The following is a 24,661-nucleotide window of genomic DNA, read 5'->3' on the forward strand; positions in this document are numbered from 1 at the left end:
TGATGCTGTATATGTTATAAAGGAAGACATTAACCCCCATCCTTTCCAGCCATTATAGAGAAAATAAATAGCCCATGATGATGATATGTTATATGGCAAAGTTGGTGAGATGACATTCCCGTGGTTACATTAAGTTATATTAGACTCTGCCTTGCTAGCACTCTCAGTCTCACTGTCCTCCTGGCTTTGAAGAGGCAAGCTGCTCTTTTGTAAATTTCCTAGGGAGAGAGCCATGTGGTAGGGAACCATGGATAGCCCCTAAGAGCTGAGGTTGGCCTCTGGCTGACAAATAGCAAAATATTGAAACTCTCAGTCCTCTAGCTATGAATAAATGAATTCTGCTAACAAACTGAATGGTCTTGTAAGCAAGTTTTTCTCCAGTCAAGCTTCCAGATGAGAGCACAAACAGTCCACACCTAGATTAAAGCTAGATGAGACTCTAAAGCAGAAAACATAGGTAGGCTGGGTTCTTGGAAACTAATCGAGAAAGGGGAAGTAAGAGGATGGGGGAAACCAATTAAAGAGATCTGTTCTTCAAATTCTTCTATTTAAAGGCATTAGTGAGATCTTCAAATATTTAAATTATGCTGTAGCATTCTTTTAAGAGACTAATACAGGCTTTGAGTTCTATTCTTAGATTCATAGGATAGTGAACTATTTGTGCTTACTGAGAAGGTTGTCAAGAGGGAAAGAAAGTATCAATTAACTTCTGAAGAATTTTGTAGAGAAACTATCAAATTAACTCCAGTTTCTAAATTTTTCAATTTTTTTATTTTAAAATACGTATCATATAAAATTTACCATCTTAACGATTTTTAGATTTACAGTTCAGTGGTATTAAGTTCAGTCATACTGTTGTGCAGACATTACCACCATTCATCTATACAACTCTACATCTAGCAAAACCAAAACTCTCTACACATTAGACAATACCCATCTCATTTTCCTATCCCCTTAACCCCTGGTAGCCACCATTCTGCTTTCTGCTTATGCATCTGGCTGCTTTAGGTTCCTCATAAAAGTAGAATCATACAGTATTTGTCTTTTTGCGACTAGTTTCTTTCACTTAGCATAATGTCCTTAGGGTTCTTCCACATTGTAGCATATGTTAGAATTTCATTCCTTTTTAAGACTGAATAATATTCTATTGTATGTATACACCACATTTAGCTTTTCCATTCATCCATTGACGGACACGTAGGTTTTTTCTATCTTTTAGCTACCAAATTATAAATTTTAAGAAGGCAGACAAAACATAGCTAATTAAAAAAAAAAACATAGCTAATTAAATAACTACTGTTTGTTTTAGATAGAATACTGATTTTATGTCTACCTTGTGACATGTTTAATTCTTTTAAAATCAATATTTACATTTTACCTATACCATTTTATAGGATTGGATAATTTATAATAATGTACCCTTTTATAGTTGTATTTTTTGGTTTTGTGACATTTGTGACATGTCTATGATTTATTTGATTTTCTAGCCCAAGGGTCAGCATACTGTGGTCTGTGGGCCAACCTGCCTGCTTTTGTATGGCCCACGAACTAAGAGTAGTTTTTACAGATGAACATTAGTACTCAATTTGGTATTAACATTGAATCCCCATTACACAAAGTCCCAAGAAAAAGATTTTACTTCTCTCATTTCTAGACCTGTATTATAAAAGATTGCTTATTATTATATTTGAATTTCCTCAGTTAAAAAATATGTGAATATTAGTTTTCTTTTTTATAATATTTATGTACCTACATAATACCTTTGATTTTACCTCTTGCTTTGCAAGGCCTATAATATTTACTACCTAACCCTTTATAGATAAGTTCACAGTATCTCTCCTCTATTCTATTTATAACATTGTTCTTTTGAGATACTATTTTTAAACCCGTTACAACAGATACTAAGATTTTATGTTTATGTCATTTATTTAATATTTTTCCATGCAGAATTCTATGAGGTATCATTTTGTAATTGGATATATTTAGTACAAATTTTTCTAAAAAATATTCTTTAGCTTTTTTTCATTTTCAGATCATTATTTTCTCTAAAAAAGGTGTATCATTAAAGATATCTTAGAAAAATGTTAATCAAATTTAAAAAGGCAGGCTTATAAAAATCCTTAGGATAATAGATTAAGGAGTATAATCCTGAAAGTTGGTAACATGCATGGAACTTTTTCACTCTATGACTTATGATCTTGGGTTTCTGATATGGCTTAGCTTATAAGAATTTGGAGAAATGGTATGGCATGGTGGAGAGATGTGTATTCCATCACAGAGGAATAAATCTCCCCTAAGAATTTGATACACTCATTCCTGGAATGTAATTCTAGTACAAAACTTGTGGGATTGAAGGAAAAAATCTAGAATAAACTGTTTCTTATGAAATAGGAATATTCATCCAAAGAAAAAGTATAAGGAAAAAGGAATCCTTCCAAATAAATAATTTGTTAGCCTTGTAACATGCTTCATAAAAATACTTAAAGGATAGAATAAAATATTAATGGAGGAAACAAAACTCTGGATGGAAAGACTAAAAAATAATAAGTGTTACTAAGTTATATATGGATTGTACACACTATTGGTTATATTATAAAAAGGATATTTTATAAGTTATGATAAACATAAATGGGATGTATATGGAAAACTCATTGTAGACATTTAAACACTAAAACAACATTTATAAGAGCTGCTTGAAAGGTCTTTTAAAAATGGGATATAGGTTTTAGAACTAGATCTAAGTTTATAGATGATTTCTAGATTTCTTTTTAAAGATTATTTATTTATTTATTTGAGAGAGAGATTGAAAGCACAAGCATGGGTTAGGTGCAGAGGGAGAGGGAGAAGCAAACTTCCCGTTGAGCAGGGAGCCTAATGTGGGGCTCCATCCCAGGACCCAGAGATCATGACCTGAGCTGAAGGCAGACACTTAACCCACTGAGCCCCCAGGCACCCTGAAGACCTCTAGATTTAAAAAATAGGAATTAGTTGGGTCATCTGGGTGGCTCAGTCAATTAAGCATCCCACTCTTGATTTCTGCTCGAGTCATGATCTCAGGGTCCTGGGATCAAGCCCTGCTTGGAGCTCTGCTCTCAGCAGAGAGTCTGCTTAAGATTCTCTCTCTTCCTTTCCCTTTGCCCACTGTCCTCTCCCAGGCCCCATGTTTGATAACCTGAGATTACTTTCCTTAAGATTACCAAAAAAGGGGAAATTCCATAAGTGCTGTATGGCCTCACCTTGCCCTCAAATTGTGGCCTCCTACCACTGTCTTGTGGCAGTCTTTGCTTTGCTATCCTGCAGGCCACTTCCTTGCAGTGTATTCAGTAAACTTTTACCCCCATTATTCTGCCTTGGATGAATTTTTTCAGCACTTGTGCCCCGAGCCTCCATCTGATTGGATTACTCCACATTTGGTGGCTGCCCATTTGATTAGGAGACCCACGATGTGGATAATCAGTAATATTGTTGCTCTTAGTTGTAGGTATAGCACTTGCATTTGCAAGGTGCTGTTTAAATGCTTCACAAATGGTAACTCATTTACTTCTTATACCAATCCTAAGGGATAAGTACTGTTATTATCCCCATTTTACAGATGACTCACAGAAAGGATAAGTAACTTGCTCAAAGTCACATGGTAGAGGTAGGCATTATGACATATTGAACCTTAAATATATCTCTTTCAAATTTATATACACTCAAATATAAGACAACTAAATGTAAATAATTTTTTTAAAAATGGAAAATCAAAACCAGAAATCTAAAAGAATTAAACCCAAAAGGTATCATAGTAATAAATATAAACGGTCTAAGCTCATTTGTTAGTAGAAAAAAATGAGACAGTCCTATAAATCAGCAGGGTGCAGGACAACATTGGAAAAAGACAAATAATGAAGTTGGTCTCTTTTGTGTTTAAAAACAAATACACCAAAACTCTTAAAATATGTGTACATGTATGAGTGGATAGAGGTCACAGGTATACAGCCTTAAATGTAGTGTTTACCTTTTAGGAGGAGAGGAAACTTAGTAGAAATAAAGAAGAAAGATTTCTCATCTTTACTCTGTATATATTTTTGAAAGATTAGGTATTTGAGAGAGAGTGGGAGCAGGGAGAGAGAGAGAATCTTAAGCAGACTTTGTGCTGAGCATGGAGCCAATTGTGGGGCTCAATCCCACAACCCCAAGATCATGATCTGAGCTGGAACCAAGAGTTGGATGCTCAACAAACTGAGTCACCCAGGTGCTCCTACGCTATATATTTTTATGTTGTTAATTACTGCCAAAAATATGTAATGTAACTAGTAAGTTTTTTTAAAGTTTGTGTAGGTAAATAAACAGTGTCAATAAGATAAGATTCCAAACTGTTAGCACTAAATGTCTCTGAAAAGTAGAATTGGAAGTAATGGAAACAAGATTATTCTTCCTTTTTTACTATACCTACTTCTGTATTGTTTGAATTTTAAATTGTTATAGTGAGCATCTAAATTAGCAAATAAAGAAGAGACATAATCACTTCTCTTGAATTTCCTCTTACATAAATTATTTGTTCCTGTCCTTTACCTTTACCTACAAAATAGATAGTTCTTACAGATTTCATTGGAACATTGTCCATTAGTAGACACGAGGAAGTATATGATTTTAATTAGATTAGCAGTTTAAAGTCTTGGCCGAATCTTATTATTATATGGTATTGCCTTAAATGTTACCTCTTTGGTTAAGTGGGACATTTTTTGACTGTCAGAGGAGGCTTCTGGTATTTATTACATTCTCTTGTTATATTATCATTATAGTATTGTCATCATCTATCTACTCTTTGCTTTTTTTTTTTTTTTTTTTTTTTTTTAGTAATTTGTTTTCCTCCACTAAAGTAAAAGATCTGTGAGATGAACAGTGTGCCTCGATCATCTTTTAACACATGCCCTAAAATAATTCTTGGCATATGTAAGCATTTAATAAATACCTTTTGCTTAAATGAAAAAAAAGTAATATTCTTGGGGCACCTGGGTGGCTCGGGGGTTAGAGCCTCTGCCTTCAGCTCGGGTCATGAACCCAGGGACCTGGGATCAAGCCCCGCATCAGGCTCTCTGCTCAGCAGGAAGCCTGCTTCCCCCTCTCTCTCTGCAGACTTGTGATCTCTGTCAAATAAATAAATAAATTTTTTTTTTAAAGTAATATTCTTAAAAAGTTCAGAAACTTAAATTTGTGTTAGGCCATCCTAGAATGGTTTAGCTTTGGGGAACTAATTGATGATAATTCATTGTAGTCTAGTAATCAGAATACTAGTTTATTTATTTATGATGGTATATATAAATAGTATAAACAAAGCTGGATATACATTATGGGTTATTTTCTTTGCATGATTATGCCGAAACCAAATTTTTATCAAGAATGAAAATTGAAGGGGCGCCTGGGTGGCTCAGTGGGTTAAGCCGCTGCCTTCAGCTCAGGTCATGATCTCAGGGTCCTGGGGATCGAGTCCCACATCGGGCTCTCTGCTCAGCAGGGGGCCTGCTTCCCTTCCTCTCTCTCTGTGATCTCTTCCCTTCCTCTCTCCTACTGTGATCTCTCTCTGTCAAATAAATAAATAAAATCTTAAAAAAAAAAAAAAGAATGAAAATTGAAAAAAAAAAAAAGAATGAAAATTGAATAACACATGAATTAGGAGAAAGAGAATTAGGAGAAAGAGAGTTAAAGTAGTATTTAAAAATTAAATTTTTAAATTTAAAAATTAAATTTTTAATTAAATTTAAAAATTAATTTTAAAATTTAATTTAAAAATTAAAAAATGCTAAATACTATAGATTATATTGCTCAACAAGTACCTTATCTAGTAAATGTTTGTTCATGATCCTGAGAGTTGTGAGAGGCAATATGAAGGATTTGGTTTTCTGGTCCAGTCATAAAAATAAAGTGCCAGCCCATTTGGATGATGGGTTAGATTTTATACCTATATGAACAAAGAACATTAAATTAAACTCATATTTTGTTACAGATCAAAGAGTAAAAGTATAAAACATTAGTGGTGATTCCATGAAAACATTCAGAATAATAAGTACTTACTACATCTCACTGATGGAAGTGCACATTTCCATTTTCCATTTTTCTAAATAGAATAAACTCTGAAACTGAATCAGATTTTGCTCACAAGTCAAAACTACACTGTTCAAATTGAAAAGATTGAGGCGGATATTTTAAAAATCAAAACATAAAGTTTTTAGAAATATTTGGAAAAAATAGAAAAGTGGTCCAACATAGCATTGCTTAATTATTGCTTTTCGTGCACTATAGTGTAGACAGGCAGTGTAGAATAATAGTTAGAAATTGCTATGTGTCAGGGATTCAGTTTTAGCTCTGCCTACCAGTAGCAGTGTGATCTTAGATAAATCACCTGTTTTCTCTGTGGCTTAGTTTCCTCATCTTGGGGTAATAGATTCTTTTTTCATAAAGTTGCTGGGAGGTTTAAACGAGAGAGAGAGAGAGAGTTTGTAGTTTTATAAAATGGTGCCTGCCAGATAATACAGTACTACATAGCCCTCCAATAGTTATCCAGTAAATATTGAGTGTTACTGTTAGTCACTCTGCTGAGGATGGGAAGATCCTTCCCTAAAGGAATAGAGTATATCTTCTCTACTTTTATCCCATTTCTTTTTTTCTATATCTTATATCCAAGAGAATAATTCAAGGTACATCATTTAATCTCAGTCTTTTATTTTTTCTCAAGTTTTATTGATGTATAGTTAATATATAACATGTTGTTAGCTTAAGGTTTACAGCATAATGATTTGATATAGGTATATATTGTAAAATGATGAGCACAATAAGTTTAACACCATCACCTAACATAGTTATGAACTTTTTCTTTTGTGATGCGTACTTTTAAGATCTATAAGATAAGTAGTTTTGGGGATGTAATGTACAGCATGGTAACTATAGTTAAAAATACATATTTGAAAGTTGCAAAGAGAGTAGATCAATGTTTATTTTTTACCTGATATTTAAAGAGATGGTTAAGAAATTGACCTGCTGCCTAAAATAAAATATTTTAAAGTAATTTTAAATCCTGTCTTATAGATGTTTGTTTGCTACTAATGGGTGTGAGCAAATTAGATATTCTATACCGGAGACTTCTCCTCACAAAACTTTTTATCAGAGGATGGGGGAGGCCAGAAGATCTCAAAAGGTAAACTTTTTTTTCCCGAATTTGCTTATTCTAAATTTGTTGTAGTAAACATTTCAATTTTTTTTTTCAGTGATAAAATCCTTTACTATAAATATAAAGTGATTGGCAAGTTAAACATAAAAGTATATGAAACATGTCATTATTTCCTGTTGTCTTTTGTCTTTTTAATTATTTCTCTTGAGTTTTAAACCATATAATCATAAATTGACCTATTTTAAAAGCAATTTTTAAATTAAAGAGGTCTTAAATACAAATTAGATTTTTAACTTTAATGATTTTTAAGTTGTTTAGAGTTTCCAGGGACTGAGCTTCCTCGAGTAAGTAGAATCTGTAATAGCTATAAAACTGAGCTATACTGTAGTTCATGGAAATATTTAGAAAATGAATTTTCAGGATTTATGCCTTTAATTTTGAGTCTTGTATGTGTTAATTGCTTTTTGAACAATGATATTTCTCACATACTTTATGAGACAAAATGTCCAGCTTGAATAAAAGCCAATAGCCTCATCTTTTTCTTTAATGATTCAAATTAAATTTGGATATAGCTTATGAACTGGACTTGCAAATTTTTCAGGATTATACACTTCCAATACAATGGGCATACTGAATTTTTCCTTTTTTCCCCCTTAATAGACTCTTCGAATTCAGAAAGATGATTGGAAATCGAGAAAGATGTCAGAATCTGGTTTCAAGTGATTATCCAGTATACATTGATAAGGTATTTAAATGAAAGAAATAAAGTTAACAGAAATTCTGGTTTAACATAAATGTGTCAAGAATTGGTTGGGAGTGCCTGGGTGGCTCAGTTGGCTAAGCATCTGCCTTTGGCTCAGGGCTGATTTCAGAGTACTGGGATCGAGTCCTGCATCAGGCTCTCTGCTCAGCAGGGTGTCTGCCTCCCTCTCCCTCTGTTGGTGCCCCTCTAACCCTACCCTTGAGCCTCCACTTGTGCTCTCTGGCTCTCTATCAAATAAGTAAAAATATTTAAAAAAAAAAAAAAGAGTAAATTAAATGTTAGACTATACTAACAGAAAACACTAAAACATAAGTGCAGTATAGATTTTTCATGTAATATAATTAAATACTATGTATGTCCTAGCAGGATGCTTGTAATTAAGAGTATATATTTAGTACTTGCCTAAATACAAGAAAATATTTAAGTCTCTATTTTTTTGAGCCTTGTTTTGTATCTTTAGGTATCTTTAGGAGGGTTAACATAAATTATTCAACATTTTAGAACAACTTTAAGTAATATAGGGAAGTATTCTAGTTGGAGAATCGGCACCTGAGAAATTACCAAAACAGATTCTATTTTTTAAAAAATTTTATTTATTTTAGAAAGTGAGAGTGAATGAGAGAGAGTGCAGGGGGAGGGGCACAGGGAGAGGGAGAAGTATACTCCCCACTGAGCTGGGAGCCTGATGGAGGGCTGGATCCTGGGACTGGGATCAGGATCTGAGCTGAAGGCAGATGCTAAACTGATTATGCCACCCAGGCGCACCCAAAAACAGCTTCTAAATAACATCAGGGAAATGTTATGGGATGTAGTTAATTGATGAGAGAATGGTAGAAAGAAAATGCTGTAGCATTAGAGAAGATGAGAAAATACATTTGAAATATTTTTTTTTTAATTTTTATTTTTTTTTAGCAACCATATGTTTTTCTGTAAAGCAGTTCTAGGTTTATATAATTGAATAATTGAGGTATTATTGGGGGGGAATGCATTTATTTCACGTCCATCATTGCCAAAGTAACTCTGCTTTCATCTCTTACATGTATTAGATATATTCAGAAGATTTCATTTTTCAAAGCAGTTCCACTGCTAAAAACAAAATTTTATAAACTGGAAATCCCTTGTCTATATCATATAGTTGTTCTTTCTATAGCTTCTGGATTTAGAACACTTCTACCTCAAATTTTGCTAAATATGTCTATTATTGCTATTTTTTTCTATTAAAAATCTATTTAATTTCTATTAAATTAAAAGCATACCAAGTGAAAAACCAAAACTGTAACTTTCTGCCACTTTCCATCACTTAATTCCATTTCTCTCCCAAGGAAGAGTTACTGTTAAGATCTTAGAATGCAGTCTTTTTTCTTTTTTTTTTTTTAAAGATTTTATTTATTTATTTGACAGAGATCACAAGTAGGCAGAGAGACAGGCAGAGAGAGAGGGGAAGGGAAGCAGGCTCCCTGCCAAGCAGAGAGCATGATGCGGGACTCCATCCCAGGACCCTGGGATCATGACCTGGACCAAAGGCAGAGGCTTTCACCCACTGAGCCACTGAGGTACCCCCCCCCCTTTTTTTTTTTTAAAGATTTTATTTATTTATTCGACAGAGAGAGATCACTAGTAAGCAGAGAGGTAGGCAGAGAGAGCAGGGGAAGCAGGCTGCTTACTGAGCAGAGAGCCCAATGCGGGGCTCGATCCCAGGACCCTAGGACCATGACCTGAGCTGAAGGCAGAGGCTTTAACCCAGTCAGCCACCCAGGCGCCCCTTGGAATGCATTCTTGAAAAGAGTTCCTTCCTCTCTGTTCTCCCCATCACCATCTCTCTTCATTTTTAAAAACGGAGATATAATTTACCTACCATGGGATTCACCCTTTTAAAGTGTATAATTCAGTGTTTTTGTTTTTATTACTATATTCCCAAGATATGCAGTCATCACCACTATCATTACGTGCTTCCAGAACATTTTTATCTCCCCCAAAAGAAACCATATACCCATTAGCTGTTATTTCCCATTTCCACACAGCCTCCTATCTGCTGGCAGTCATTAATTTGCTGTCTGTATGGATTCATTGATTCTAGACATTTCATATAAATGGAATCATATAATATGAGGCCTTTTGTGTCTGGTTTATTTCACTAAGCTAATTTTCAAGTTTCATCCATATTATCTAACAATATCTCATTTTTTTATTGTTTAATATTCTATTATATAGATACATGACATTTTGTTTATCCATTTATCAGTTAATGGACATCTAGGTTTCTGCTTTTTGACTATTACAAATAATAATGCTATGAACATTCATGTGTAAATGTTTTTGTGGATATATATTTTGAGTTATTTAGGTATATATCTAGGACTGGAATTTCTGAATAATATGGTAAATCTATGTTTAACTTTTTGACAAACTGAAAACTGTTTTCCAAAGTGCACCATTTTATTTTTCCCATGAGCAATGCATAATGATTCCAATTTGTCCATATTCTCACTAATATTTGTATTAAACAGCTGTCCTAGTGGGTGTAAAACATATTTTATTGTGATTTTTGGTATGCCTTTCCTTTGGTATGATTGTGATGTTGAGCATGTTTTCATGTGCTTACTGGCCATTTGCATATCTTCTTTGAAGAAATATCTGTGAAACCATTGCCCATTTTTTTAAAGATTTATTTATTTATTTTAGAGAGAGAAAGTGATCACAGGGCAAGGTGCAGAGAAACAGAGGGAAAGGGAAAGAGAGAATTTCAAGGAAGGGGACTCCCGACCAGTTGTGGAACCCAACGTGGTGCTTGATCTTGTGATCTTGAGATCATGACCTGAGCTGAATCAAGACTTGGACATTTAAGGGACTGAGCCACCCAGGTGCTCCAAATCATTGCCTCTTTTTTAACTGGGTTATTCACCTTTTTATTGTTGAGTTATAGCTTAATTTTTAAATCTATATTATGTATGGTTCTAAAATTGCCTATTTTTCTTATAAAATTACCAGTTGTCCCAGCATTATTTGTTGAATTATTATTACACCTTTTCACATTAATCTGTACTATCTCCTTTATCAAATAATTTATTCTTCTAAATTATACAAAAAGAAAACTTTAAAACTATAATAGGAGGTACAATAATGACTAAAATGTAAAAACTTCCTGGATTAGAAATTTCATGTCATACACATTGGGTCTCCTTACCATTTTCAAAAAATGCAGTGCAATCCTAATTAAAATATTCAGTTTAGGACTAAAGTCTGTAGAAGGATCCTAAGATTATTTTGGGAAGGACCTTGAGAGTATGATCAGATCAGGAATATCTAAAAAAGAAGAGTGTTACGTAAAGCCTAGTTCAGTCATTTACCAATAGGTATAAAGTTGCAGCATGATTAAAACAGCAAGATTTGGTACAGATAAAAGATAGGCTAATAAGCATTATAAACAATAGCCGAATTGTGGAAAGAGCCAGTATTCATTGACTGATGAATGGATAAGGAAAATGTGGGGGATATATACATATATATAAACATATACATATATGTGTATGTATATTATGCAGTATTAATAATGAAAAAGAATGAAATCTTGCCATTTACAACAACATGGGTGGAGCTAGAGAGTATTATGCTAAGCAGAATAAGTCAGTGAGAAAAACAAATACTGTATGATTTCACTCAAGTGGAATTTAAGAAACAAAACAAATGAACAAAGGGGGGGAAATGGCGGGAGGCAAAGAAACAGACTCTTAACTATAGAGAAGAAATTGATGGTACCAATGGGGAGGCAGATAGAGGAATGGGTGAGACAGGTAATGTGTATTAAGGAGGGCACTTGCTGTGGGTGTTGTATGTTAAATGATAAATCACTAAATTCTACATCTGAAACTGGAATTGCACTGTATGTTAACTAGCTAGAATTTAAATTAAAACTTGGAAACTTGGGGCACCTGGGTGGCTCAGTGGGTTAAGCCGCTGCCTTCGGCTCAGGTCATGATCTCAGCGTCCTGGGATCAAGTCCCGCATCGGGCTCTCTGCTCAGCAGGGAGCCTGCTTCCTTCTCTCTCTCTCTCTCTCTGCCTGCCTCTCAGTGTACTTGTAATTTCTCTCTGTCAAATAAATAAATAAATAAAAATCTTAAAAAAAAAAAAAAAACTTGGAAACTTAAAAAAAAAAAACCTGGGGAAAAAAAGATATGCTAATAAGAACCAATATAGGATTGAAAATAAGTGGCCAGAATTTAGTAAAACTTACTTGATGATAGGGGTGCCTGGGTGGCTCACTTGGTTAAGTATCTGCCTTCAGCTCAGGTCATGATCATAGGGCCCTCACATCAGCCTCCCTGCTCCGTAAGAGCCTGCTTCTCCCTCTTCCTCTGCTACTCCACCTGCTTTTGCTCTCTCTGTCAAATACATAAATAAAATCTTTTTAAAAAAATTTACTTCATGATAAAGTAGCATTTTAAGTCATTTGCAAAAAAAAAATGGATTATTTAGGGCGCCTGGGTGGCTCAGTGGGTTAAGCCGCTGCCTTCGGCTCAGGTCATGATCTCAGGGTCCTGGGATTGAGGCCCGCATCGGGCTCTCTGCTCAGCGGGGAGCCTGCTTCCCTCTCTCTCTCTCTGCCTGCCTCTCTGTCTACTTGTGATCTCTGTCAAATAAATAAAATCTTTAAAAAAAAAATGGATTATTTAATATAAGATATTGACACTACTGACTAAAATTTGTGTTTTAAAATGAGCTTGATAAATAAATGCACAGAAGACGTGAACAGATATTTTGGCAAAGAAGACATCCAAATGGCCAACAGACACATGAAAAAGTGCTCCACATCACTTGGCATCAGGGAAATACAAATCAAAACCACAGTGAGATCCCACCTCACACCAGTCAGAATAGCTAAAATTAACAAGTCAGGAAATGACAGATGTTGGCGAGGATTCGGAGAAAGGGAAACCCTCCTACACTGTTAGCAAGAATGCAGGCTGGTGCAGCCACTCTGGAAAACAGTATGGAGGTTGCTCAAAAAGTTGAAAATAAAGCTACCCTATGACCCAGCAATCACACTACTGGGTATTTACCCTAAAATACAAATGTAGTGATCCGAAGGGGCACGTGCACTTGAATGTTTATAGCAGCATTGTCCACAGTAGCCAAACTATGGAAAGAACCTAGATGTCCATCAACAGATGAATGGATAAAGAAGATGTGGTACACACACACACACACACACACACACACACACTGAATACTATGCAGCAATCAAAAAACCCTGAAATCTTGCCATTTGCAACGACATGGATAGAACTAGAGGGTATTATGCTAAGCGAAATAAGTCAATCAGAGAAAGACAATTATCATATGATCTCTCTGATATGAGGAATTTGAGAGACAGCGCAGGGGGTCATTGTGGGTAGGGAGGAAAAAAAATGAAACAAGATGGGATTGGGACATAGACCATAAGAGACTCTTAATCTCATGAAACAAACTGAGGGTTGCTGGTGGGTGGGGGAAAGGATAGAGTGTCCACATTATGGACATTGGGGAGGATGTTATAGTTAGTACTGTGAAATGTGTAAGCCTGATGATTCACAGACCTGTACCCCTGGGGCCAATAATACATGTTAATTTAAAAAATGAGCTGGATATGTATGCATGTATGTGTGCGTGTGTGTGTGTGTGTGTGTGTATATATATAAATATATATATGTATATATTCATTCCACATATACAGTTATTGGTTTGTTTTCAGTTTTAATGAAAATATGTGGTGTTTACTGCTTATTTAATTTTGACTATTGACCTGATAAAGATTAAAAAAATAATAATAATAACTTGGGGCATCTTGGTGGCTCAGTTGGGCATCTGCCTTTGGCTCAAGTCTTGATCCCAGTATCCTGGGATTGAGCCCCATGTGAGGCTCCCTACTCAGTAGAGTATCTGCTTCTCCCTCTGCCCCTTCCCCTGCTCATGCTTGTGCTCACTTTCTCTCTCTCTCTCTAAAATAAATAAAATCTTTAAAAAAACATAAAATATATAAAAAATATTTTTTGGTGGCTCATTTGATTAAGTATCTGACTCGGTTTTGGCTTGGATCATGATCTTGTGGATGGTGGGATAAAGCTCTATGTCAGGCTCCATGTTCAGCAGGGAGTCTATTTGAGATTCTTTCCCTCTGCCCCTCCTCATGCTCATGTTATCTCTCTCAAAAACTAAGTCTTTAAAAAAATAACTATTTGAGGAGGGGCAAGTTTAGGTGTTAAGTTATTAAATGCCTTTGCTATATATGTAATTATATATTTTCCCCTATTTAATGTATTTACATGACTCATTGCATCAGTGGATTTCTTTCTTTCTTTTTTTTTAAGATTTTATTTATTTATTTGACAGAGAGACACAGAGAGAGAGGGAACACAAGCAGGGGGAGTGGGAGAGGGAGAAGCAGGCTTCCCGCCGAGCAGGGATCCCTATGTGGGGCTTGATTCCAGCACCCTGGGATCATGACCTAAGCCGAAGGCAGACACTTAATGGTTGAGCCACCCAGGGGCCTTGCATCAATGGATTTCTTAAAATGAGCCATTCTAACATATTTAGCATTAAGTCAACCCTTATTTGATTTTGATAAATTATTTTTACAGTTTCTTTGTAAATTGTTCTTATGGTTTTTATATTTTCAAGTTCTTATAGCTAGTATTTTATTTTGTCTCCATGCTGTTGTACAAATGAGCTTTATTTATAGCTTACTTCTCTTTTTAAAAATTTTTATTTATGTATTTATTTGAGAGAGAAAACAAATGAGGTGGAGAGGGGGCAGAGGGAGAAACAGGACTCCATCCCAGGCCCCTGATATCATGACCTGATCTGAAGGCAGACACTGAACTGACTGAACCACTCAGACACCTTTTAGTGTACTTTTCCATTAGCCTGTAGTAAAGGATATGAAAGGAAAAGAAATGTGTATAAGAGCCATGTCTTTAGGAAGCTGACTTGGGGGAGGGGAACCTGGGTGGCACAGCCAGGTAAGTGTCAGACTCTTGGTTTGGGCTCAGGTTATGATGCCAGGGATGTGAGATCAAGCCCCACATCAGACTCTGCACTCAGGAAGTCTGCTTGAGACTCTTCTCTCCCTCTGCCCCTACCTGCTGAACTTGCTTACTGTCTGTCTCTAAAATAAATCTAAAGAAAGCAAGCAAGCAAGCAAGCAAGCAGGCTGACTGAGGCAAAAGAATATGTAGTCATTAGTGATAAAAAGTTTTTAATTGAATAGAACTTTTTTAATAGGAAAACATGTATGATAGACCAAGATATCTTAGTCTACATGTATGCATTTTGGTTTTGCTTTTCTTTTAGATTGAAGAGCAATCAGACTGTAAGATCCTAGATGGACACTTTGTTTCCCCCATGGCCCACTATGTGCCTGATATAATGCCAATGGAATCTGTTATTGCAAGGTAAGAAATTTTATTCAGAAAGTTAAAGTAGTAAGTTATTTTTTTGTAGTAAGTTATTTTTGTATTTATAATTACAATAAAATCAATGCCATATTATTTTTAATTGCTAGTATTAATTACAATCATTATTTGGCATTGCTGCCATTAAACATGGGTTGGGACAGAATAAAAATATGGAGCTTTATAGTATGTATTCAAATTTAAGTCATTCTCATCTTAAAATAGACTGTTATGATAAGTATAAAATGATTTGTATAAGCCTGATAGAACACAAAGCTAAAACCTACTGGATAAATAAAAGGTAAGAAGAAATAAATATAAGCATACCTTTAGAGAAAGTCATCCAATCACAAAGGAAGAGACAAAAAGAAGGAACAGAAAAATAATAAAACTGTCAGAAAACAATAAACAAATTGGCAATAGTAAATTCATATCTATCAATAATCACTTTAAATGTAAATCAACTAAATTCTCTAATCAAAAGACTTAGAGTGGCTGAATGGATTAAAAACTAGGACCTAACTGTATGCTGTCTATAAGAGACTCACTTCAGGGGCACCTGGCTGGCTCAGTTGGAAGAGCATGTGACGCTTTGATCACAGGTTTGTGAGTTTGAGCCCCACATTGGGAGTAGAGATTACTTACATAAGTATAACCTGCTGAGCTGGCTTACTCACTCTCTGTTAAAGAGAGACTCACTTCAAATGTAAGGATGTACACAGACTGAAACTGAAGAGATGAAAAAGTTTTCCATTCAAATGAAAATCAAACGAAAGTAGAGGTAGCTATATTATACCATACACAAAGATTGGATAAGGGACAAGGAGGGTCATTATAATGATAAAAAGATCAATCTTATGAGAGGTTATAACATTTATAAATATTTATGCATCCAGCATAGGAACTAAATATATAAAAGAAATTAACAGACTTGAAGGCAGCAGTACAATAACAATAGGGAGCTTTGATACTTGACTTGCAACAATGGATAGATAATCCAGAGAGAAAATTAGTAAGAAAACATTGAATTCAAACTATCCATTAGACCAGATGGACTTAACTGACATTCACAAAACATTGTTTCCAACAGCATCAGAATACACATTCTTTTACAATGCACAGGGGGCATTCAGAATAGATCATATTATTTACAAAACAAATCTTATTAAATTTAGAAATTGAAATCATATCTAGCATCTTTCCCAACCATATTGGTATGAAACTAGAAATAAGAAGAAAACTGGAAAACTCACAATATTTGTAGCATGCTATCAAAACACCAGGGGATCAAAGAAGAAATCAAAAGAGAAATCAAAAAGCGCCTTGGGACGAATGATAATAGAAATAACAACATACCCAAATTTATGGATTATAGCAAAAGCAATTCTAAGACGGAAGTTCATAGTGATAAACACCTACATTAAGAAAAAAGAAAAAAATTTTTAAAAAGATTTTATTTATTTGACAGATAAGAGATCACAAGTAGGCAGAGAGGCAGGCTCCCTGCTGAGCAGAGAGCCCTATGCAAGGCTTGATCCCAGGACCCTGGGATCATGAGCCAAAGGCAGAAGCTTTAACCCACAGAGCCACCCAGGCGCCTCAAAAGAAAGATCTTTTATAAAAATAAACAACTTAAGTTTACACCAGGAACAACAACAACAAAAAAAGAACAACAACAACAACAAAAACCTAAGCCCATAGTTAGTAGAAGGAAGAAATTAGTATAAATCAGAGACAATAAATTGGTGACTATAACAATATTAGAAAAGGTCAATGAAACTAAGAACTGTGTTTTTTGAACAGATAAACAAAACAGACAAGCTTTTAGCTAGACTACTAAGAAATAGAGAGGTCTCAAGTAAAATTAGAAATGAAAGAGGAACCATTATAGTTGATAATGCATAAATACAAAGAATCATAAGAGACTACTGTGAATAATTATATGCCAACCAATTGGACAACCTAGAAGAAATGGATGAATTCCTAGAAATGTACAACCTACCAAGACTTAATCATGAAGAAATACAAAATCTAAAAAGATACCCATAAGGAGATTTAATAGTAATCAAAAATTTCCCGATAAGACAAGTTGAGGACTGACCAGATGGCTACATTGGTGAATTCTGCCAAACATTTAAAGAAGAATTAATAATAATCCTTATAAAACTCTTTGAAAAAATTGAAGAGGAGGGATCCTTCTAAATTCACTTTACAAGGCCAACATTACCTTGATACCAAAACCAGACAAGCCATAAGAAAAGAAAATTACAAGCCAGTATTCCTACTGAACATAGATGTAAAAATCCCCCCCAAAATACTAGCAATCCAAATTCAACAATACACAAAAAGGATCATATACCATGATTAAGTGGGATTTATCCCAGGGACACAAAGATGGTTCAACATCTGTCAATCAGTCACTATATGTTTATGGGGTAGACAAATCATATTGTGTGCCACATAGACAAAATGAAGGATAAAAATCATTTGTTGATCTCAATAGAAATAGGAAAACCATTTGATAGAATTCAGCATCCATTTAGGATAAAAAATCTCAACAAACTTTATGGGAGGATCATATGTCAATATAATAAAAGCTATATGTAACAAGCTCATGGTTAGCATCATATTAAATGGTGAGGAACTTCCATAATGTTTCCCGTAGTGGCTACAGTAATTTACATTCCCACCAACAGTACCCAAGGGCTCCCTTTTTCCAAATCTTCACCGACACTTGTTATCTCTTGTCTTTTTCGTAACAGCCATTCTAACAGGTGTGAGATAATATCTCATTGTTGTTTTGCTTTTGGTATTTGGTATTCCGGGGTCTTTTTTTATAACACACCATTTTCTTGATGATTAGTGATATTGAGCACATTTTTGGGTACCCAAGATGTTATATGTTATATACCTGAAACTAATAATATATGTTTATCTTATTTTTCTTTAAAGAGAGGTTTTAGAAGGAAAATAGAAAGCCATTAAGATCTATATAGATACTTCCCCTACCTCCCTTTCCTGCATGCTTTATGGTTTCTTACTTCTCTTTATGATCCATGCCATTTATTTGTGGATAGGTTGACTTTCTCTGTTTCTCATGCAGCTGACAAAAAATAGCTACCACACCTCCAACAGAGCTTTCATGTCCAAAAGCTCGACAGAATCTAGGGTCTGTCCTACTTCCAGATTACCAAAAGAACAAATCTTATTGCCCTAATTTGGCCTACTCCAGGCCCAACCAACTAATCAACTATAGCAGAGAAGCTCATATGAACTATACCCATTTATCATGGGCATTGGAAAATACTCTGTGAGAAGATACTATAATAAGAGCAGACAGACTAATTAATAAACCTCTGCTAAATAAGTGGTTGTTATTACTGTAATAAAAGATTCCTTTTAATTTAAAGCTGTTCTCCATAATGAAACCTTTATGTTCATTATGGACAGAATAGCACTGCTATGGGACAGAAGGGGGAAAAATAGCAGCAATATCCAGCTTTCTGTGGAAAACATTTTTAAATGTCTTCATTTCCCACAAATCATGAAAATATAAATAAGCAGTACAGTTCTGAGAATGTAAAACGAGCAGAGTTGTTAACATTGCTAGTTTTATGAGATTACAAATTGAGAATTAGTTCTCAATGAGAACTAATGAGCACAAAACAGAAATAACCATTGAACTCTTCTGAATGTACTTGTCTGTGTTCTGTATTGCATAATTTACTAATAACAGATAACTAGTGATATTGTTCCCTGTCCAAGCAAAATAAGCTCAGAATTGAGGTTTATGTTGCCCGAGAATACAGCTATCTAAGGTCAAACCTTGAGTTGACTGAGTGCAGTATTATACTATGATAATAATTCTAAAATATCTACTGCTAAAGAAATTAAAAAGACAAGTAAATCAGTTTGGGAAAATAAAGATCTGAAGATGAATGGTGGTGATTATTGCACAGCAATGTAAATGTACTTAATGTCACTGAACTGTAACAACTTAAAAATGATTAAAATGGAAAAATATGTTACATGTATTTTACCACAACTAAAAAATAAGTTCTATAGGAAGAAGACATTAAATGAAAGGCAAAATACTGCGATAAGAAGATAACAAATAGGGAAAACTGTTTTTTTCTGCTATGAGTTGCTTTTACACTCTCCAAATTGAAAAACAAAATTGATAACAGACTATTCTATTGATACATCAATAGCTTGTACAACTAAGCATTGTTCCTAAAAGGAGGAAAAGCAGAGCTATCTAAAGAGTTGGTTTTTTTCTAAGACTTACTCAGATGTATTGATTTCACTGCAAAATAAGAATATTTCATTATGCATTTATAAAGTTGTGGTATTGAACAAGGTAAAAATGACTGCAGTAAATTCTGTGTTTATATTGTACTGAATGTTTTAATACGCTAACACAAAGCAAATTTATAATATCTTAGTTGCCTTTTGCAGACATTAATCAAGTAATATGAATGTTAAAATTCTGAATGATCTTCTCTCCTAAATAATTTAATTATGTAACTTTTACAAATTGAAAGTTTGTATTAAAAACCTTTTAAAGATAATTTCACAGATCTGTTTTATTTTAAATAGGTTCCAACTTATTGTTCCTAAAGAATGGAACAGCAAATATAAACCTGTATGCATTCATCTTGCTGGAACAGGAGATCATGTAAGACTCTATTACAATGACTTAATCCCTATTTGTTAACATATTGTATAACACAGATGTGGTTATTATATTCTTTAAATATGTCATCTTTTCTTTCTGTAGCATTACTGGAGACGACGAACACTAATGGCTCGTCCTATGATTAAAGAAGCCCGAATGGCTTCTTTGTTGTTAGAAAACCCTTATTATATCCTTTTGTGATACCTAGAAATCTTTTATTTACTGATAGATTTAGTCATCAGAAAGAATGATACATAGTAACCAGCTTTTCAAAACCAGTTAAATTTACTTGTCAGTTCAAAAAATATTTAAGCAAGAATGAAAAGAAGTGAAAATTTGTTTTATGCCTTTAAAAAAACCAATGTAGAGATTATGCTTCTACTGTATAATAAAGATAAACTGTACTTCTTTTTCTTATAAAACTTATGCTGGATTTTAAGATTATGTCAAATGTTTGCTCTTAATGAAACACTCTTGTTTTAAATGTATTCACATGTAAGTCATCAGTTGAGGTTTAGAACAGTACTTAACTTAACTTTCAAGATGACGTCAGACTATTCCCAGAAGAAGAAACGAAAGTGATGCACAGATATAAAGAAATGTTCAACATTGCTGGTAATAAGAGAAATATAAAGTTAAAGTAACATTACCAAAGATTTAAAAAATAAAATGCAATAGTTGTGAGGCTATTTTAAAAAAATAAAATAGGTACTCTTACTACTAATGGCTGTGAAAACCAGTTTAATTCTTTGGGAAAGCATTTTACCATATGTATCAGGAACATTAAAATGTTTTATGCCCCTTGACAGAGTAATCTTGATTCTTGGAAATTTATTCTAAGGATAAAATACTAAGAAAAGAGTAGTGCCTGGGTGGCTCAATCAGTTAACTGGATGACTGGATTTCAGCTCAGGTCCTGATCTCAAGGTTGTGAGATGTTGGGCATGGAGCTTGCTTAAGATTCTCTCTCTCCCTCTGCCCTGCTCCTGTCTTTAAAAAAAAAAAAAAAAAAAAAAAGACTAAGGAAAGAGAAAGTGATAGAAAAGAGATATTTATATAGCTTTATTTAGAATAGTAAGGCTTAAATGTCTAATAATAGAAAAAGAGTTGAGTAAATTATGGCTCATAATATTAGAATATTATGCAGTTGGTTATGTTTTTTGCTCTACCACTTAGTTATCTGTATGACTTAAGATGTGTTACTTTTAACCTTTTCATTGGTAAATGGGAATAATCTCTGAAATTACTCCTAGTATTAAGTACTTAATGCTATCTAGAATGGTGCCTAGTAAATAACAAACATTCAGTGAATTTAGTGGTTAGTTATTATTAAAAAGTTTACAGTAATTTATAAAAAGTATAATGCAAAAATAGGAAACAGAACTCTGTGGTATAACATAGATATGCAAAAAACCTAAAAACACAAAGTCCATAAAAGAAAAACCTGTGCATAAGGAAAAAATACTGGAAATACACCAAAATATTAATATGGTTGTCTGCAGATGAAGTAGTTTTTCTTCTAATATGCTTTTCTATATTTCTTGGATTTTCTATAATTAACATTAAAAATGAAAAAAAACACTTCATTTTAAAAATTAAGTTGGAGATTGCACACCCCTGTGAATATACTAAACATATTAAACTGTACCCTTAAAATGGATGAATTGTATGATATGTGATACCAATAAAGCTGTTTTAAAAAAGAAAAAAAATAATGAAGTTGAAAAACCAGAGAACTCCTCAACAGCCTATTTGAGATAATTAAAAAATAGTTATTTCAGTATCAAATATTTATATCAATATATCAGATCAAATGTATCAAATCAAAATATATATCAATATATTTGATATATATCAAATATATCAAATCAAAATATATCAGTATCAAATATCAAATAGTTATTTCAGTATCAAATTCAGATGTAGCTATGTTGCTTAAGTTAATGTGTTTTGAGACACAGACTATATTTAATTATTTTAAAACTTTCTCTTTGACCCACATTCTTAAATGGCTGCAGGAAACCCAAGGACCAAATGTAAGTATATTTCACCTTCACTTTGGTAGTCTTTATACCAAATTAAATTAAAGTTTTTGTTAGTCTTCAGTTAATCATTTCTAAGTTTTACTTGCAAATGTTATATGGGGAAAAAATTCTGTTATAAAACTGTGGTAGGAATGTTGATCTAAGTTTCTATTTTAAGCTTTTTTAATTAAAATGTTTGATAAAGAGATAGAAATTTTTAATAGATGGAAGATCTATTTTATTTGTAAGTGGTAACTGAAGAAGTATTAAAACATTTTCTTTCTTAAAGTACATTTACTTTGTAAAATTAAATGCCACTCTTTATTCTTACAATTTGTGGTGTAGGTAGTCTAATCTCTTTTTGGTCTTTAAAATGATGAACTTTGAAGGCAATTTTTTTGCGTTTCCATAATCTGTGTATTGTGTTTGGTTTTGATTCATTGAATAAATGTTTGATCTGAGACACTGGGAAGTTAGCAACAAAAAAACAAGGTCCTTACTGTCATAGAGCTTATATTCTAGAATGGGAGATAGATAAAAATAAATAAGATGATTTTGAATATTTATTAATGCCATGAAGAAAATAAAGCCAGGCAATCAAGTAAAGAATAATAGAGGGTAAGTACAGAGTTGGAAAAGTATTAGATATGAGGACATGGGAAGGAGCCACCATGGTAAAGACCTGGAGGAAACTTCAGAGAGGGACAAATAAATGAAAAGTCTGATATAAGCTTGAGGTGAGAGAGTAGTATAAGATGAATTCAGAAATGTAGGCAAGGACCAGATTTATGAAGAGCCATTTGTGTTGAATTTTGCTATAAGTGCAGCTGGAAACATTTGGAGGACTTTAAGCAGAGAAATAATCTGATTTGTGCTTTTAAAGGCTCCTTTTGGTTTACTGAGACAAGAGTAGCAGCAGAAAAATGAAATAGGAAGCTACTGAAATAATGCAGGGGGGAAAAAAGCAGCTTTAAGGAATGGCAATGGAGATGGAAAGAAGTTCCATATATATATATTCCATATGTATAGATACATAAAAGAATATAAAGAGAGAGAGCACAAGCAGGGAAGTTGGAGAGGGAGAAGTAGACTTCCCCATTGAGCAGGGAGCCCAATGTGGGGGTTGATCCCAGGACCCTGGGATCATGACCTGAGCCCAAGGCAAACACTCAGCTGACTGAGCTACCCAGGCACCCCTCAGTTCACTCTTTTATATAACAGTTACTGATGTGGGGAAGTTGTTATTTGTATAAAAAAATGTTTATATATACACACACACACACACATATGCACACACACACGCACACATACACACATTTATGCACATATATATTTTTATATATATAAAAGAATAAACCTTATGAAATGTGAAAATTAATGTCCAAGCTAAATAAAGAATTCTTACTCTGGGGATGCGTGGGTGGCTCAATCGGCTAAGCATCTACCTTTGTCTCAGGTTATGATCTCACGTTCCTGGGATCAAGTCCTGCTTCGGGCTCCTTGCTTGGTGAGGTGCCTGTTTCTCCTCCTGCCTGCTTCTCCCTCTGCTAGTATGCTCTTTCTCTCACAAAAAAAATAAATAAAATCTTAAAAAAAAAAAAGAAAAAAGAACTCTTACCCCTGGAACCAATTTCTGAATTCAGAACTAGGCATGTCATTTTTACCCTGTTTGTTGGTGCTTAAAAATCCAAAAGAGTTTCTTGAGTTGTAGTTTGAGGCAGCATGGGTTTAATGGAAAGACTTTGACTTTGGAGTCATACAGACATAAGCTGCGGTCGTAACTTGCCACTTAATAATTGTATGACCTTGGTCTAACTATCTGTTATCTACTTCATTTATAAAGTGGAAATACTATATAATTTCTTGTACACGGAATTGATATGAGAATCATATTTATAAAATATTCTATCACATATCATATATCCAAGAAATATAATACTTGATTTTTCAAGTAATTCATTTTAAGAAATGACTTACAATTTAAGTAATAAAAAATTATTTTTTATCTCTTTTCAAAAGACATCTTATGTCTATTTTCAGTGTTTAAAGTTTTTGAAACTGGGTCCACTGGTACAAATAACAACTGTCCCCACATCAGTAACTGCTATATAAAAGAGCGAACTGAGGGGTGCCTGGGTAGCTCAGTCAGCTGAGCGTCTGCCTTGGGCTTAGGTCATGATCCCAGGGTCCTGCGATCAATCCCCACATTGGGCTCCCTGCTCAATAAGGTAGCCTACTTCTCCCTCTCCTGCTCCCCTGCTTGTGCTATCTCTTTGCCAAATAAATAAATAAAATCTTTTTTTTTTTAAGATTTTTTTTTTTACTTATTTGATAGAGAAAGATCACAAGTAGGCAGAGAAGCAGGCTGAGAGAGATGAGGAAGCAGGCTCCCTGCCAAGTAGAGAGCCTGATGCGGGACTCGATCCTAGGACCCTGAGATCATGATCTGAGCCAAAGGCAAAGGCTTAAGACCCACTAAGCCACCCAGGCACCCCTAAATTAAATAAAATCCTAAAAAAAGAACAAAAAACAAACAAAACAAAAACAACTGAGGTGTACCTGAGAATTCAGACTTCCATATCAGGCTAAAATACATAATCAGGGCAGTTACTTGATA

At 34.1% G+C, this 24,661-nt stretch overlaps 1 protein-coding gene and 1 long non-coding RNA gene across 3 annotated transcripts in view; one reads left to right on the top strand and one right to left on the bottom strand.

Annotated features, from left to right (window-relative positions):
* ABHD18 (abhydrolase domain containing 18) overlaps positions 1 to 24,661 on the top strand; it is a 49,970-nt gene that overhangs the window by 3,608 nt on the left and 21,701 nt on the right. Inside the window, exons 2-7 of one of the 2 annotated variants that reach the window (XM_004747927.3) lie at positions 7,069 to 7,177; positions 7,811 to 7,895; positions 15,242 to 15,342; positions 19,942 to 20,020; positions 20,123 to 20,207; positions 22,029 to 22,056. In XM_004747927.3, coding sequence (XP_004747984.1) covers positions 7,086 to 7,177; positions 7,811 to 7,895; positions 15,242 to 15,342; positions 19,942 to 20,020; positions 20,123 to 20,207; positions 22,029 to 22,056 — 470 coding nt within the window. In that variant the 5' untranslated portion in view covers positions 7,069 to 7,085. Of the gene's footprint in view, positions 1 to 7,068; positions 7,178 to 7,810; positions 7,896 to 15,241; positions 15,343 to 19,941; positions 20,021 to 20,122; positions 20,208 to 20,562; positions 20,636 to 22,028; positions 22,057 to 24,661 lie in introns of those variants that run through there. The other variant, XM_045066423.1, reaches the window with a different exon arrangement.
* The window catches only part of LOC106005371, a 63,519-nt gene that overhangs the window by 2,168 nt on the left and 36,690 nt on the right, over positions 1 to 24,661 (bottom strand). Inside the window, exon 2 of the long non-coding RNA XR_001178679.2 lies at positions 5,820 to 5,944. This is a non-coding gene — a long non-coding RNA (uncharacterized LOC106005371). The remainder of the gene's footprint in view (positions 1 to 5,819; positions 5,945 to 24,661) is intronic.

This window comes from Mustela putorius, unplaced genomic scaffold, assembly GCF_011764305.1.
Source record: "Mustela putorius furo isolate JIRA1106 unplaced genomic scaffold, ASM1176430v1.1 tig00003866_pilon_pilon_pilon, whole genome shotgun sequence".
Lineage (NCBI taxonomy): Eukaryota > Metazoa > Chordata > Mammalia > Carnivora > Mustelidae > Mustela > Mustela putorius.